Genomic DNA, 18,553 nt, shown 5'->3' on the forward strand with positions numbered 1-18,553 from the left:
TTTAGAAAATGCAAAATCATCTCTAATGAGTATAAATGGTAACTTCCAGTGTCAGGGGTAAGGAAGGGAGCACGTCAAAGGACCAAAGGGATCTCTGGGGTGAGGGAAATTTTCTGGTTTTGATTATGGCAATGGTTTGGGCCATATGATTCGCTCTCACATTCATCACTGAATTGTTCACTTTAAATAGGTGCATTTAATTGGATGTAAATTATACCTCAACAACGTTGATTTTTTTAAAAAGGAATGAACTAGAAGGTATTATGCTGAGCGAAATAAGTCAATCAGAGAAACACAATTATCATATGATCTCACTGACATGAGGAATTTGAGAAACAAGGCAGATGATCACAGGGGTAGGGAGGGGAAAAATGAAACAAGACATAACCAGAGAGGGAGACAAACCATAAGAGACTCTTAATCTCGGGAAACAAACTGAGGGTTGATGGAGTGGAGGGGGGTGGGAGGGATGGGGTGGCTGGGTGATGGACTTTGGGGAGGGTATGTGCTATGGTGAGCACTGTGAATTGTGTAAGACTGTTGAATCACAGATCTGTACCTCTGAAACAAATAATACATTATATGTTAATAAAAAAAATAAAAAACTAATAAAAAATTTAAAAAGGAATGACAACCAATGGAAAAAGAATTTATATACAAGTTAACAGCTGACAATTAGCAAATCCAAGATTTGTGTAAATAGCGCCTCTAAACTTCTCAACAGTGCGCGTAGATCGTGTTCTCCTTAAACACTTTAAACATTCCTTGCCTCTAGAACTGGATTTTGTCACCAACTCGCCTCACAAACCTCACATGGTACCCCCAAGAGTTAATTCTAGCCCAGCTCCTCTGGGTTATTACAAATTCTGAGTGAACATGACCCATATTGAGGAGGTTTTAGGATAACTGCGAGAGAGAGGGTAAATCCCTGATAGAAAAGCTCGGTGAAGGGGTGGGGACAGCTGTGCCCCAAGAAGACTTCCAAACTTTGTCCCCAGGTTTGTTCCATTCCAGACACTCTTATGCTCTCATGCTGACCTATCTTTACATAAACTGCTGCTGGTTAGGATGCAATCAAGTTGCTTAGAAAGTTAGAATTTAAATCTACTTGAACTTCATCTCATAAAACGAAAGACCATCTGCAGAGATACTAATGAAACAAGACAGATGTCCATAAAGAAACAGTCTGTATTGAGGACCTATTTATGGCACTCTTTATTTGTAATACATTTTTATTTTTTATACATTTTTCTCAGTCAGTACTCCCTATAACCTTCTAATGTAAATATGAGGAGGAGGAGGATGTCAATATTATTATTTCTTTCCATTAAGGAAACTGATATTCAGAAAGGCCCAGTTATTTGTCCAAATTCACCCAGCTAGTAAGAGGCAGAGCTGAGATTTACATAAGGGGGATGCTTTCAACTGATTTATTTAGTGACAGATCCACAAACAGAGAAGTTAAACAAGTGAATACATATGGCACTGGATTCTAGTACTAATGCTTTTTCTTTCTTTCCTTTCTTCTTTCTTTCTTTCTTTCTTTTTCTTTCTTTCTTTTTCTTTCTTTCTTTCCTTTCTCTCTTTTATTTTTTGCATCACCCATAAAAGACACACATTTAAATATACTACTGACATTGTATAAACTGTGGGGTTTTTTCTTGTCATTAAAATGTCATATTCTTCCTACTGGGAAGTCAATATTTGGTGAGAAAGTGGTTCACCTGCTTCTTTAAGAGGAACCTCTATTGTTAAAAAGAAAACCAAAATGGCACCACTTAGGTTAAGGCCCCAAGTCGATAAACCAAGACTTAATACATAACCTAATGGCAGTTTCAATCCCCCAGGAATGTAATTTTGAAATAGTCAATATAGAATTTCCTGGTCAATACTAGGAAATTTACTGATAGACCCCCTCTATTCCCTTTAGGAGGGCAACCTTGCCTAAACAATGCATTCTTTGCTAATAAATTCCTTTATCCCCCCTTTGTCAATGCTCTCTCTTTGCCTTTAAAAACCTTTCTTTTGTTTAGCTTGGTGGAGCTCTCTACTTGCTAGATGGGATGCTTGCCCAACTTATGAATCATTTAATAAAGCCAACTAGATCTTCATATTTACTAGGTTGAATTTTGTTTTTTAACACTATATAAAATAAAGTCACAAGAGCCTGCTAGGGAGCATCCCAAATTTGGTGAGAGCTATTGCTCTCAAGGAAGAACCAGGATGTGGCAAATTATAAAGCAAACTATTGCAAGGAACTAGGAAAGACGGCATTTAGGTAATCGGAAATTAATGAGGAACCAGCAGTCAAAACTGCTTAAACCACCAGTCTCATGGCTGACACTAACACCCAAAGCTATAAAACTGGTCACTGATGTGGGAAACACAGGCAAAATAAAAAAAAAATTATATTTCCTTACTACTTACAGCCCATTGACAAGTCCTTAGAACAGGCAGTGACATTCGTCTAGGAACTCAGCTGCCTGGATGTTAATACTTTGCTTAGGGCAAGAGGCAATCTTAGCCCAATGCCCCCAGATCCTGGAAGTCTACATTAACATTATAAAAATTCCTTTGGAAACTTCCTTTGTCTCTACCCTCCCAAGATACATGTTGGCAATCATTCTCCAAGCATATGGCCCACTGATAGACATCTGAAGAGTCTCATGACTGAGTTTTTACTAAACAGTCATAAATGACCTTTTCCTAACAATAGCTAGCCCCCTCAGGATCCTGGAAACCTTGTTTCCAAAATACCTTGGAGGCTTGTGCTGTCCCTAACCCCTTCCCAACTTGAAAGTATATAACGAGTCAACCGTCACAACCCCAGGGTAGTTCTTTCTGCCCAGGGGTCCTATCCGGTGCTTTAATAAAACCACCTTTCTGCATGGAAGACATCTCAAGAATTCCTTCTTGGCCTTCAGCTCTGAACCCCAACATTTTCCTACATCAGTCATCACCTAGGACTGTCACTTGACACAGAAAAATCGTCCACATGCTTCCAGTCTGGATACTTTTAAAAATGTTCGTATAAAAATGTCCTACAATGTCCTATAAAAACTCTCATGATGAAAGAAAGAAAGAAAGAAAGAAAGAAAGAAAGAAAGAAAGAAAGAAAGAAAGAAAGAAAGAAAAAGAAAGAAAGAAAGAAAGAAAAGAAAGAAAGAAAGAAAGAAAGAAAGAAAGAAAGAAAGAAAGAAAGAAAGAAAGAAAGAAAGAAACAACCTACTAGTTGGGAGGGGAGGCTAATTTCATTTAACGGTTTATATGTTATGTTACATGTGTCTTACATGTTCGGGTCAAGGTTCAAATTGAATATTCAGCTTTCTTATTTCCTCCCTCTTCTGGTAACTTCCAGCATTTACTGGAATGCAGAAATCATCTGCAGGGGGTGACAATGTCAAGGTCCGAACCCAACTAGACTTGTCTCACGCCTGGCACAAGATCCAGCTCAGTCCCATGTGCGTTTCTGTGCCGGCAGAGTAGATGGAAGGACAGAGCCCACAGCTACCATCTGCCGCCCTCCCCCAGCATCCCTCGGAATGAAGACAAGGTGGGAGTTTCTCCTAGAGACGGGAGCGGAGTGTCCCTCGCAGTGGGCCCACAGAAGTGTTTTCAGGAAGCAACATGTGGACCTCGCACATGAAAAAGCAAAAGAGACCCCTCGAAGGGAGGCGCCCTGCAACGGCCGCAGCAGGCTCCTCGATGAGGGCAAGAGATCATCAGTCTGGTGCAGTACCTGCAGACCGGCCAGGCCCGCAGACTCTGTGTCTGGCCCGCCGTCTAGAAGGGCACCCCAGCTCCCCGGGGCCCCACTCCCGCTCCCACGGCTCACCTGGCGCGCTACCTCAGTTTCTTTTACTGGCCGGAGGTCCCCACCGCCCCCTGACCCCCTTCCGCACTCCTCAGGCAAAGCAGGTACTTACAGCTGCATGACCAAGTACAAGTGGTTTGGGCTTTCGTAAATGTCCTCCAGGGCGACAATGTTTTCATGCTTAATCCTGAAAGAGAAAAAAGACACACACAAACAGAAGAGTGAGTATAGTGAGGCATGAAAACTTTTAAAAACAGATGTCATTAGCTTCACGGTCATGTCCATGACTCCAGTCCAGGCAGAGGAAAACCAGACTGACCCCTCATTGGGGTCCTAGTCACCACCACTACCAAGGGTCAATTAGACCACTGCAATCAAAATGTGGTTCCCAGACACAGCACGAGCAGGCATCTCCTGATGGGGTGGCTGGGTGATGGACATTGGGGAGGGTAGGTGCTATGGTGAGCACTGTGAATTGTGTAAGACTGATGAATCACAGACCTGTACCCCCGAAAAAAATAATACATTATATGTTTAAAAAAAACAGATAGTAGGAAGGGAAAAACGAAGGGGGGGATATTGGAGGGGGAGACGAACCATGAGAGACGATGGACTCTGAGAAACAAACAGAGAGTTCTAGAGGGGAGGGGTGTGGGGGGATGGGTTAGCCTGGTGATGGGTATTAAAGAGGGCATGTATTGAATGGAGCACCGGGTGCTATACGCAAACAACGAATCATGGAACACTACATCAAAAACTAATGATGTAATGTATGGTGATTAATATAACATAATAAAATAAAATTTAGAAAAAAAGAAATGCAAATTCTCAGGCCCCACCCTGGTCAAACAGATCCTGAATCCCTGAGGGCAGAGCCCAGGAACTGGTTCAGTATGACCCTTAGATGATCTGTAGGCACAAAGCAGAAATTCGGTAGTCAGCCCCGTGATTTTCAAGCTTCAGTGTGCACGCAAGCCAACACGGATTCTGGCTGCCCTGCCCATTTTGGTCCAGTGGGGCTGGGGCAGGCCGGAGCATCTGCATTTCTAACAAGTTCCCAGGAGATGCTGAGGCTTCTGGTCTGAGTCGAGTAGCAAAGTCCTGCCTCCAGAAACGAGAGAGAGGGAAACAGCCTAATGCCAGCCCCTGGAACTACCCATTAAGAGTAGCTTTTGCTCAGAAGATAAGGCTTGCTATTTATTTTAAAGCATTTGAGAGAAGAATCATTTCACTACTCCAAGTACGAGCTAATGAACTCTTACCACAAGTCTTTCACTGAAATGACTGCTGAACCATACAAAAGCAAGCATTCCATATGCAGATTCCCCCAAACCCGAAAGCAGGGACTACTTACTTATTTTGTTTCCCCTCATACCTAGCATCCATCTGCTAATAAATATCGGCTAAATGAATGAATGATATTTAAAGGCGGTCCCTACTCAACAGCAAGAATCATTATTTACTTAGGGAAAAATGGAGGCAATTTTCCTAAGTGTGAGCTGTCTTTCCCTCAAATAGAAGTTGATAAGGTGGAACAAACCAGAATATTATCTTCCCTCCGAGCAGATGAGAGAAGAGAACAAAACACCTAATGGAGGGCGGCAATGTTTTCCACAGCTCTGATTAGTCAACGCGGGTGTTTGTGGGAGCGGAGATGACAGATTACATGAAATTCACATTTCATCTGACTCCCGTGCGCAGAGCCTAATATTTCCTTGTTAGCAGTGGTTATTTTGCTACCTGAGCAAAATAATACTCAAATTATATAAATAATTTATATAATAATATTATATAGATAATATAATAATAGTATATCATAGGAACCGAGTAAACTATGCTACCAAGGAAACCATGACAAATTAAGTTACGACTGCTGAGATTCTAGACATTTATGGAATAATCATTATTGGATATCCTGAAAGAATTATGACCACAAAAAGTATACAGCATATGGACGGTCCCAGTTTTTTAATTTTTAAAAATTTCCAATTAGAGTCATTTCCAGGGGCACAAAGATTTTCTTTTAGTGAGGTTAATTTGGGGGTTCACGAAAAGCTTAGACTTACGGGGGGATATGAAATAGTGGGGTTTACATGAAGGGTTGCTGGATAAAATGTTGGGCACCCAGTTATGTTTAATTCTAGATAAACAACAAATACTTTTTTCAGTGTAAGTACATCCCAAATATTGCACTGTTATTTATGTGACATTCAAAAGTGACTAGGCAGCTTGCATTTTCATGTGCTAAATCTGGCCACCCTGGTTACATAAATCACAGTCAATGAGCCTCTAAACTAAGCTTAGAGATTTGTACGGGCTGTCCCACCTCCCCTCAGAGGTTGAGCCAAGAAGGCTGTTTGAGCCCTGGAGTATAGCCATTAACACAAATTCAACTATATACAAAGAATCAACTCTGTGCAAAGCACTTGCCCAGCCAAAGTAGGAGACTCTAATAAATTAAGAACATAATCCCTTCTTTGGATGCAAGGGATAGGGAAATTAAAGTCTACTTAACCTGCCATTCTTACATGAGTCCTTGCTGTGGCTGGAATGATACCGCTCCTGACTCTCCCCCTCAACTAATAATTCAAGCAGTCAAGCAGTTATCATGTACTGAGTTTCTATGCTGCTTCTGGAAGAATACGAGAAAAATATAAAATAAGATCACCTAGATGGAGAGACCCACGAAGCAGTTAGGAAAAAATTAAATGCTAAACTCTGTAGCATTGCCGTGAAGTTTAGAAAAAAGCAAGACCCAGGATGAGCCAGAAGTACAGCGAAGGCCTCAAAACATGATGGGCATCGTGGTGGATGGGTGATGTTTGAATAAGCATACTGCAGAAATTTCAAAGAAATCCTCACATGGCCTCTGAAATGTCTCTTAAGAAAAGTGGCTTAACTAACTTGTGGATGTTAGAACGTGATAGAAGAAAACATTCTGGCCTCCAACAGCTGTTCTTAGGTACGTTATTCCACCCTCAGACTCTTAAGATATACAAAAACCAAGCTTCAAGTTTTAGCGTTGGGTACCTAGGTTGTCTTTACAAACATCAGAGGAAAATCCCCCCACGGGCGCCCACCATATATCGGGCACTGCGCCAGGAGTCCCAAGGGCAGTTAGCCCTTGTGGAGCTCACACAGGTGGGCTTCCAGCTGCAGTAAGGACACCTCCCAGCCAGCCTTTCTTATATGTACCAGGAATCAGCCTCCTTGTAATGAGTGGTGACAGAGAACAAGCTGACACCCTCTTCTCATGCTCCTGCAAATCCTGGAGGGATATAACATCTGCTTAGTGCTCTCTCCTTCTGGCCGACCAGTCCTTCTCCACCATGTTTCATATTACTCTCATCCTACTGCCACTCTCACTGGCCCAAAACTGAGAGCAGTGACCCCAGTATAAATTATAGCACCAAGAATAGGGTATTAAATAAGAGAGGTGAACTATTAACCATCGTGAGTGGATGTTATACTTTTGCAAATAAAGCCTAATATGAGGTTCATTTTTTTTTTAAAGCAGTTGCTCAACTGTTGGCACCTAAAGAGTATAAGCTCCACAGAGGTGGGGATTTTTAACTATTTTGTTCACTACCGTCTCCCTAATGCCAAGAAAAGTGCACAGCGGGTAGTACTCTCGATACATACTTGTTGAATGAATGAATGAATGAATGAATATTAAGTGTTGGGTCAATTAAATAACCAGATCAGTTTTACCTGAACTTCTACTAAACAAGATCTCCTTTCTTTTTCTGTCTTGAGTTTTGAGCTTCAAGTCTTCCCTTTAGCTTCATTAAATTCAATCGTTTGGGGCTCCATGCGGTGCTTCAGATGATCAAGACTATTCTGAATTTTTATTCTCCCATCTATTATATTTACTGTCCCTCTCAACTTTGGGCCATCTACATATTTTGTTGGTACACATCCGTCCCACAGGTTTTTTTTTGAGAGAGAGAGCGAGAGAGTGCGCATGTGCGAGCAGGGAGGGGCAGAGGGAGAGGGAAAGAGAGAATCTTAAGCAGACTCCATGTCCAGCACAGAGCTCGATACAGGGCTCAACCTCACAACCCTGAGATCATGACTTGAGCTGAAATCAGGAGTCGGAGACTTAACCGACTGAGCCACCCAGGTGCCTCTCAACCCATACGTCCTGATCCAAATTCCTCAAGTCTTAAATGGGAACGTTACCCGTCAGAGCTGGCCCCATCAAGATAACCACGACACGAATCAACTGACTTTCACTGCTATCAAGCTGTACACCCAGCAGGACTATCATCTAGCCCATGTTTTACCATCTTATCCATAAGGAGACAATTAGATTCCTTGCTGAAATGGCATTCCTCAGTCTTACACACCACATAATACTATATAAAAGGGAAACGGAACGTTTGGGAAAATTTGTTCTTAGTAAACCCATGGTGGTTCCTAGCAACCACTACAATCTTTACTAAATGATCACAAACCATCTGCTTAATTTACTGTTCCAGAATTGTGCTCTGCATTGAAGTCAAACTTCCTGATCTATCCATCTCATACCCTACCTGTTTTATGTTTGGAAAATTTGTCAACATCTCTTATATTCTTTTCTCAAGCATTTCAGCCCTGACTCTTTTGTGATAAATGCAATTTCCTCAGTCTCCTGGGATGTGAGACATCTAAATCTAGGGACGAACTAATCTTCTCACTTTCTTTAGGCCCTACTTACACAGCTGTTTTATATGTACCATTTACTGAGTGTTAACTACAGGCATACCTCAGAGATATCACTGGTTTGGTTCCAGACCACCACAATAAAGTGAGTATCACAACAAAGATAGTCAAATAAATTTTTTTGGTTTCCCAGTACATATAAAAGTTAAGTTTACACCATATTGCAGTCCAGTAAGTGTGCCATAACTTTATGTCTAAAAAAACAATGTACATACAAAAAAATACTTTATTGCTGGGGTGCCTGGCTGGCTCAGTCAGGAGAGCATGCAACTCTTGATCTTGGGGTCATGAGATCAAGCCCCATGTTGGGCCTAGAGTTTACGTAAAAGAATACATGATTGCTAAAAAAAAAATTATATATATATATATAGGTCTCTGCATTTCAGCAAATGCTAACCATCGTCTGAGCTTTCAGCAAGTCATAAGCTTTTTGCTGGTCGAGGGTCTCACCTTGATGTTAATGGTTGCTGACTGGACTGATCAGGGTGGTGGTTGCTGAAGGCTGGGTTAGCTGTGGTAATTTCTTAAAATAAAACAACATTGAAGTTTGCTGTGATTGACTCTTCCTTTCATGAATGATTTCTCGGTAGCATGTGATGCTGTTTGACAGCATTTTACCCACGGGAGAACTTCTTTCAAAAGTGGAGTCAGTCCTCTCAAACCCTATTGTTGCTTTACCAACTAGGTTCATATAATATTCTAAATCCTTTGTTGTCATTTCAACAGTCTTCACAGCATGTTCACTAGGACTAGATTCCATCTCAAGGAATGGTTTTCTTTACTCTTCCATAAGAAGCAATTCCTCATCCATGAAAACTTTATCGTAAGATTGATGTGATTCAGTCACATCTTCAGGTTTCACTTCAAATTCTGGTGCACCGGTTACTTCCACCATATCTGCAGTGACTTCCTCCACAGATGTCTTGAGCCCCTCAAAATTATTCAAGACAGTTAAAATCACTTCTTCCAAACTCCTGTTCATGTTGATACTTTGACCTCTTCCCAGAATCAGAAATGTTCTTCATGGCAGTTAGAATGGTGAATCCTTTCCAGAAGGTTTTCCATTTACTTTGCCCAAGCCCATCAGAGGAATCACTATTTATGGCAGCTATAACTTTATGAAATGTTTTTCTTAATAATAAGACTTGAAAGTCAAAATGACTCCTTGATCCCTGGGCTGCTGAATGGATGTTATATTAACAGGCATGAAAACACCATTCATCTCATTGAACATCTCCATCAGAGCTCTTGGGTACCAGGTGCATTGTCAATGAGCAGTCATATCTTGAAAGGAATCCTTTGGGCAGGTCACAAGAGCAAGATTAAAATATTCAATACACCATGTTGTGAACAAATGTGCTGTCATCCAGGCTTTGTTGTTCCACTGAAAGAACACAGAGTAGATTTAGGATACTTCTTAAAGGCCCTAGATTTTCGGGAATGGTAAGGGAACACTGGCTTCATGCTAAAGTCACGAGCTGCATTGGCCACTAACAAGAGAGTCAGCCTGTCCTTTGAAGCTAGGCACTGATTTGTCCTCTCTAGCTATGACAGTCCTAGATGGCATCTTCTTCCAACAGAAGGCTGTTTCATCTACACTGAAAATCTGTTGTTTAGTGTAGCCACCTTTATTAATTATCTCAGTGGGATCTCCTGGAGAACTTGCTGCAGCTTCTACATCTGCACTTGGTGCTTCGCCTTGTGCTTTGATGTTGTGAGGACAGCTTCTTTCCTTAAGTGTCATGACATTATCTCTACTACCTTCAAACTTTTCTTCTGCAGGTTCATCACCTCTCTCAGCCTTCACAGAATTGAAGAGAGTCAGGACCTTGCTCTGGATGAGGCTTTGGCTTAAGGGAATGTTGTGGCCAGCTTATTCTTCTATCCAAACCACTAAAACTCTCTCCACATCAACAATAAGGCTCTTTTGCTTTCTCAGCATTTGTGTGCTCACTGGAGTAGCACCTTTAATTTCCTTTGAGAACTTTTACTTCGCATTTGCAACTTGCCTAACTGTTTGGCCCAAGAGACCTAGCTTTCAGACTATCTTGGCTTCTGGCATGCCTTCCTGACTGAGTTTAATCATTTCTAGCTTTGGATTTACAGTGAGAGATGTGTGATTCTTCCATTCATTTGAACATTTAGGGGCCATTCTATGATTATTAATTGACCTAACTTCAATACTGTTGTGTCTCATGGGATAGGAAGGTCTGAGGGGAAGGAGAGAGGTGGGGGAAGGGCAAGTCAAGAACAGGGCGGTCAGGGGCGCCTGGGTGGCTCAGTCGGTTAAGCGGCTGCCTTCGGCCAGGGTCATGATCCCAGGGTCCTGGGATCGAGTCCCACATCGGGCTCCTTGCTCAGCAAGGAGCCTGCTTCTCCCTCTCTCTCCTGCTTGTGCTCTGTCAAATAAATAAAATCTTAAAAAAAAAAAAAGAACAGGGCGGTCAGAACACACACAACAGTTATGGATGAGGTTTGCCATCTTGTAAGGCATGATTTGTGGTGCCCCAAAACAGTTACAATAGTAACATCAAAGATCACTGATCGCAGATCACTGTAACAAATATAATAATAATGAAAGAGATTGAAATATTGCAGGAATTACCAAAATGTGATACAGAGACATGAAGTGAGCAAATGCCGTCGGAAAAAATGGTACTGTTAGAATCTCTCCACACATGGTTGCCACAAGCCTTTAATTTTGTTAATGAAAAACAAACAAAAAACAAAATAAATGTAAAGTACAATAAAATGAGGTATGCCCTGGGGCACCTGGGTGGCTTAGTCCATTGAGCATCTCACTCTTGATCCCAGAGTTGTGAGTTCAAGCCCTGTGTTGGGCTCCGTGAAAAATGAAGTATGCCTGTATGTATCAAGACCATACTAAGTATTTTTCATTATGTTGTTTAATACACCAATCCTATGAATCAGCTGTCTGTGAGATAATAGAAAATATATATTGGTCTCTGCACCTGGTTGCTGGCACAGAGCTCCTGAAATCCTTGTAATTTCCTAAGTGATAAGAACACTAGGAGCATCTCTTGTTCTAATATTTGGTCTTTGACCCCATCCCTGACACAGGGCTTCTAAAACTTGCAAATTTCTGGGTGATAGGAGTATCTTTTGTTGTAATGAAACTATCTGAGTGGGTTCCTGGATGGCTCCTTGGTGAGCGCTGGAAAAATCAAGTCATGATTGGAATTTTCACCCTGTCCCCTACTTCTCTGGAGAGGGGAGAAGGACTGAAAACAGAGTTAATGATCCATCATAACTCCATGATGAAACTTCCATGATATCTCAAAAGTACAGGGTCCAGAGAGCCTCCAGGTGGGCAAACACATCCATACAGGGAGGGTGACACACCCTAAATCCATGTAGACAGAAGGTTCTATGCTTGGGACGCTCCAAGACCTCACCCTATGTATCTCTTCATCTGGCTGTTCATCTGTATCCTTTACCATATCCTTTAATAAACTGGTAAACACAGTGTTACCCTGAGTTCTGTGAGCCACTCTAGCAAATTAATTGAACCCAAGGGAGGGGTCATTGGAACCTCTACTCTCAGGCCTGTTGGTCAGAAACACAAATGACAACCTGGGCTTGCAACTGGCATCTGAAGTGTGTGATTGTGTGTTGGGGGCAGTCCTGTAGGACCGAGCCCTTAACTTGTGGGATCTGACTCTACCTCTGGGAAGACAGAGTTAGAACTGAGTTAAATTGTAGGACACCCAGATGGTCTCCAAGAATTGCTTGATGGAGGGGAAACCCACACACATTCAGTGGCCAGAAGTGAACTTCTACAGTGCTCTGTGTAAGTAAAAAAGGAAGATGCATAAGGAAGAAACACACAAGGGAAAGAACAGGGGTTTTCCCTACACAGGGGAAAGTAAAATGGAAAAACTTAGTTCAGTCTATCATTCCCCCCATTTGTAAAAGGGGAAAACTAAGACTCCAAGACATGAAGAACATATTCCAAGGTCACACAACTGGGAATTGGAATTGCTGAGAGTCTAACTCCCAAGTCCATGTTAAAGCACTTATACTATAATTTTCTGTTAACTGAGTTATAATGAGAATATGGAGGAGCACATATAAGTTCAATTATTTGTATGAAATCATGACACCTAAATTCAGGCTGTTAAATTTCATAACTAACGATATAATATCCATGTCTGGAGGTACGGAGATTTGAACTATCCTGAAATCTAGTGGAAGTTCTCAAGACCCTTGGTTATAAATATCCTGACAGATGAAATCCCAGTGGGTCAAAATGAACCAGAGAAAGAGATATTCAGAAGCAGAAAGAATAGTTACGAGTCCAGAAATTATAGTCAGAAAGGGCCTAGGGCGCCTGGGTGGCTCAGTTGTTGAGTGACTGACTCTTGGTTTTGGTTCAGATCATGATCTCATGGGTCGTGGGATGGAGCCCCTGTCGGGCTCTGCACTTGGTGGGGAATCTGCTTAAAGATTCTCTCCTTCTGCCCCTCCCCTGGCTCACGTGCTCCTGTTTTCTCTCTCTCTCTCTCTCTCTCTCAAATAAATAAATATTTTTTTTAAAAAAGGGGCTTTCATCAGCCCAGATCGGCCAGTGTCATCAAAAGGAAGAATAAAATGGACAGAGAGAAGAGGCAAGGATGTCAGCTACAAGCAAATGATAAAACCAAAGTGTCATTAACCTTGCATAGCTCATATAGCTAAATTCTGTAGTTCAGCATTCAGTCTTTCTAAAATACGGCCAAGAGGACCTTCATACATAAGGAATGTTCATCCCCAAACAACAAACCTTTCTAAAATGCTCATATTTCAAAGGAACAATGTCACTAAAAACAACTTTAGGTGATGAAAAGAACCTCACTCGATCTTAATCATTTAGCATCTACCAGGACCAAAGTAAACATTAGCTGATACATCTATGTGCAGAAGGTAGATGGTTTACATGACAATCTATGCTGAAGTCTCCATAATCCCCAATAAAAGACAGATGAGCTGGATGGAGGGAAGTGGGCCCAGGTTGGGGGGGGGAGGGGGCGGGGAGAGAGAGAGAGAAGCTGAATGGGAACACAGCATATATGGGCACTGATGCAGACGCAGCATGCATGGTAACTGACAGCCAAGCAAGAAATCCCCAGAAAGAGCCAGGAAAACATTTTAAAGTTAATTCATGCAACAAATCATACCAAATGCACAAGTAGGCCCCGTTCCAAAACCCCCAAGCTGGAAGGGACATCAGAACCCAGAGAATAGGCACTCTATTGAATACACATGCCTCTTTGAAACAGCCACGCCATTTCTCCCGCCAGTTAATTCTCCACAGTTCAAGGATCCCCAAATTTTGAACTTCTTATAAAACGAGGAATGTTAGAAAAACACAGAAGAGCAGAGAAAGGAAAGTTCAGCATATTTCACTGTCATGGCTCATTGATCTGGAGGAGGGGAGATTGTAGCAGCAATTGTGAGTATTGTGAGAACCAACAGAAGAAGGAAAAGGCAACAAAACACCTTTCCTTTGTGTGGTCACTGGAAATGGTCCCTTATCTACTTAGATTAAAGGGCCCACTAGAGGATAAGAGATGGACAGGAGACAAGGTGATTATTAATGACGAGAGAGGGGAGGATGGGAGGACCAGATCTCCGCACAGGGGCTCAAGAGGGAAGTTACGTCAATGAGCTGTGACTGACTTCCGGTCCTCCTCTCTCAGCACCTCCGCGTTGACTGTCCAGTCAGGAGAAGGCGCTTCTCAGGTGAAACGCAAGCCCCTCTTTCAAAGATCATAAAGGGCTAGGTCCTTCCGTATCCACCACAACGTTTTTCTAAACAGTCTAGAAAATTTAATTATTGTTCACAAAATAGATGCTATGGTTCTCTGGCATGGCAAATTGCCTCCAAAACATTTGAAGAATATTCTGATGTCTTGGCAAATACTCTTGTTTGTCTAAGTAAACACTAGGCTTTTTGGAAATAAAGCAAACCATTTCCTCCTTTCCTGGGTCAGATTATCTCCACCCCTCCTCCAGTTATAAGCAGTACAGGAAATACTGCTGTGGAAATCAGGATACTGTCAGTCACAAGGGAAAGTGGTAGAGTTGAAATATTTGCCAGATGGTATTAAAAAATAATACTTTTCCTTTTTATAACAGGCACATTCACAGATGTTCCTTCGTTTCATTCTCACAACTCCATGAAGCAGGCATTATTATTCCTACTTTATAGATGATCACTCCCAGCTTAACTGTTCCCCCTCCCTCCCTTGCTCTTGCTCTCTCACCATTCTCCATGCTGTCTCCTGAGCCATCACTCCACAAAACAGAAGTGATTAAACTTTTTGGCTTGAAATCCTTCCATAGCTCCTCATAGTCCAGGATAAAGCCCATATGACTTGACACGACTTACAAGGTCCCTGTTGCTTGGTCCTTACCTGCCCCTCCCATTTTCCGCCATTGCCCCACACCAAAACTTTACTGGCCCCTGGACAGCTCTCACACACCTGTGCACACCTTCTTCTCTGGCCACATAGGTGTGCTCATCCGTCTCGTATCTTCTCACCAAACTACGCATCCTCCGAGACTTGTTCTAGATCATCCACTGAGAACCCTTTCCTATCCCTCACCTCTTGCAGGATGGATCCTCTCCCTTCTGGGCCAGCCCTGTTCTTTTATCATTTTGTTGTCGCACTACATTGCATCCATCTGTTTGCATGTACATGTGTGTACATATTTAGATGGTTTTATATGCAGAGAAAAAAAGTCTAGAAGGATACATATCAAACCAGCTACTAATACCTCAGAAAGTGTACTAGGGTGGGAGAGGATTTTCACCTTGCAGTTTTTCCAAACTGGGATTCTTCATCTGAGCCAAAGAACAGAGAAAAATGACTTGAGGGACTATTTTCTCAGTTCTCCCAGGGAAGGTACCATTCTAGTTGCATAGGAGAGAAAGTTAATTCAGTATACACAACAAATGCCTTAGAGCATTAGGGCTCGATTCTCTCACTGAGCCCAAGTAGAGAAAGGGTTGCCAGACTGTTCTACTGCCAGATTTTTACAAACAGGTGCTTTTTAAAAAGTTCTTGATCAAAATCATTAACATCTGGTTCACCAAAATATATCCATGATGCTGGACACAAAGAAATAGATACTAATTAGTCTAACTGCTCAAGAAATCAGGAGATTGGGTTGGGTCTCAGCTCCTACCATCTAACTGCAGGATTTTAGACAGGTCATTAAATACTTTCTGACTTGATTTCCTCATCTGTTAAATGAACATTAAAATATATGGTCTCATTATCTATCTACAGAAACACACACCTGTGTAGACGTAAAATATGCTATGTATACACATGTATATATCATACTACATATAGAGAGAGATCTTGTCTATTAAGAATATAGGTCGGGGGCGCCTGGGTGGCTCAGTTGGTTAAGCGACTGCCTTCGGCTCAGGTCATGATCCTGGAGTCCCGGGATCGAGTCCCGCATCGGGCTCCCTGCTCAGCAGGGAGTCTGCTTCTCCCACTGACCCTCTTCCCTCTCGTGCTCTCTCTCATGCTCTCTCTCTCAAATAAATAAATAAAATCTTTAAAAAAAAAAAAGAATATAGGTCGGGGCACCTGGATGGCTCAGTCAGCTGAGTGGTGGACTCTCGGTTTTGGCTCAGGTCATGATCTTGAGGTCCTGGGATCGAGGACCACGTCAAGCTCCACATTCAGTGCGGAGTCTCCCTGGGATTCCCTCCCACTGCTCCTACCCCCACTCGTGCGCTCTCTCTCTCTCTCCAAAATAAAATAAGTAACATCCTTAAAAAAAAAAGAAAGAAAGAAAGAAAGAAAAAGAAAAGAATATAAGGCCACCTTGGGAAAGACCGGAATTCAAAATCCAAAGCTTCAAATCATCTCCGTTTGCCGCCAGCAGATGGAGCTGTAATCAATGGGAGACGAAGGAGCAAAGCCTGGTAAGTAAATCAACCACATCTTAAGAATGCAAGGCAGTTTTGTTGTTGTCGTTAAGGAGTAAGTACCACATGTGGTAAGTCTCTCATTGTGAAATAAGTTTTGCTTTGAATTCTTAAAAACAAACAAACAACAATTAAAACCCTTGTGAGCAGCTGATGATGTTTTCAAAAAAAAAAAGGCATCTCAGGCATCCTTAGCACACTGTAGAACACACGGGGTGGGGGGGCCTGGCCAGCATTCCCTGGCAGCCCTAGGGAGACAGGGTGGGAGTCTGTAATGGTAGCCTGGGAGGGCCACCAACTGGGCTGGCTCTGTCTCTAGGGGATGGAACGCTGGTCATGTCACTTCCCAGGGTCTCAGTTTTCTCATCTAGAAATTAACTTGTTAAACAGGATCCTCTCTGAGGTCCTCTCTAATAATCAATGAATTTAAAATTACAATGAGGCAGAGTGTACTGAAGTATATAGGGGCCCCCAAAGCTTGACCTTAAACCAATAGGGTTCTCTAGTATAGTGTTTGCTGCATGGAAGCGTGGATGACAACGCACGCTTTAACAGGCTCTTCTGCATCGGTAAGCTTGTCGTTAGACATGGAATAGAATTCCTTAAGATAGGAAGCCACTTACATGGAAAAGACCTCTCTAGGCTCCCACAGCCAGCCTCCACAATGCCATGGACCGGCAGAGAAATGGCCAACTAATTTGCTCGTGTCTACAATAGCTCCAGAAGACCCAGCTGAAGCCTGGTGGCCTTTAGTACAAAAGAAAAAAAGGTCCAAAATCAGTGTGCAAAGCCCAGAGCTTGGCATATCCCAGCATTCTATGAATGTCCTGAAGAACGAATAAATGAATGAACAGCTAATTCTGGCCTTCCTAAAGTCTTACACACCAAAGACACTCAAAAGCCGGATACCTGAATGAAAAAAAAAAAAAAAAGGTTAAAAGGATTGACCTTATGCTTCTTTCCTACTCCTATTACCACCCAGGAGAAGTTACGTCGGGTCTCAAAATCGGCTGCATGTTCGAATTACCTGAGGAGTTTGAAAACATACTGACCCCCAGGTCCACCCCTGAAGATTAGGATATGATTGGCCTGGGATGTGGATCAGGATTTTGTAAGCCTCCTAAGGGACAGGATGCAAAGTTTGAGAACCAGTGGCAAATTACCAAGTTAACAACAAAAACCTTGGCGTGCTGCACAAGAATTGCCCATGAGATATTTGGGAGTTGGTAATGCCACAGTCTTAGTGTTCATTTCAAATTTTCTTGGCTGAATACGTTTACTTCACAATAGGTCTGATTTAAAGGTAAGGTGTCCTGAGGAGAAAGGTTCAAGTGTACTTGGCCAACACATTAGTAGTCCTCTCGGGAAAAGACTATGAAAAAGAAGAAAATGTCACCTGGTTAACCGTAACATTAGCTGCTAATGATTCTCAGTCAGGCCTTGCAACACTAAGACATTTAAGGGAATGTTGTCATTTCTTTCTCCTGATTTTTTGGGGACCTTTTGTCAAAGGGAAATATATTTTCTGGATGTTTCAACATGAGAATAGATGCCTGGAGTCTTGGAGGATATCAAGAGGCTCTCCTGTCTCAGGACAGAGAGGAGGCCTTGTAACTTTGATTTACTAGCTCTGCTGATATCAAAATACAGCATGCCAAGGTGTTCCAAGGTCACTGCAGATAATGCAAATTTAGAAGCCATGCCCATATGAAATACTGCTGACATATAAGCAAGCTCCACTTGCCTGGACTGCTCTCCGAAGCTTCATGACACACAATCTGTGCCCCAGATGGAAGACTCTGGGCTGGAATTCAAGAGGCATCTTAGATGCGTCCAGCTCTGAACCCTTGGATTTGAGTGAGCAAAAAGGAAAGGGGACCAAAACAATGCGTTGGTATCTTGGGAAAAAACATCATTTCCTTTTTTCTTTCCTACCACGAAAGCCGCATGCTTTCCCCACACTGTTCCCCAGAGTGAGGATCCCAGGTTTCACCACTTGAACCCAAGACCATGCCAAGCCAAAAGGTGCCCTCCCCGGCAGGCTCTGCGGCACGGGCCTGGCACAGGCACAGCCTTCTTGCTGA

The 18,553-nt window shown here is 42.4% G+C and overlaps 1 protein-coding gene across 3 annotated transcripts in view; it reads right to left on the reverse strand.

Annotated features, from left to right (window-relative positions):
- Positions 1–18,553, reverse strand: part of CAMK1D (calcium/calmodulin dependent protein kinase ID) — a 428,166-nt gene that overhangs the window by 159,465 nt on the left and 250,148 nt on the right. For all 3 annotated transcript variants that reach the window (XM_028114662.2, XM_028114661.2, XM_028114663.2), the window contains one exon: positions 3,927–4,001. In XM_028114662.2, the coding sequence (XP_027970463.1) occupies positions 3,927–4,001 (75 nt within the window). The remainder of the gene's footprint in view (positions 1–3,926; positions 4,002–18,553) is intronic.

This window comes from Eumetopias jubatus, unplaced genomic scaffold, assembly GCF_037043125.1.
Source record: "Eumetopias jubatus isolate StellerSeaLion01/CBP00866 unplaced genomic scaffold, mEumJub1_p1.0 scaffold_8, whole genome shotgun sequence".
NCBI classification, from domain to species: Eukaryota; Metazoa; Chordata; class Mammalia; order Carnivora; family Otariidae; genus Eumetopias; species Eumetopias jubatus.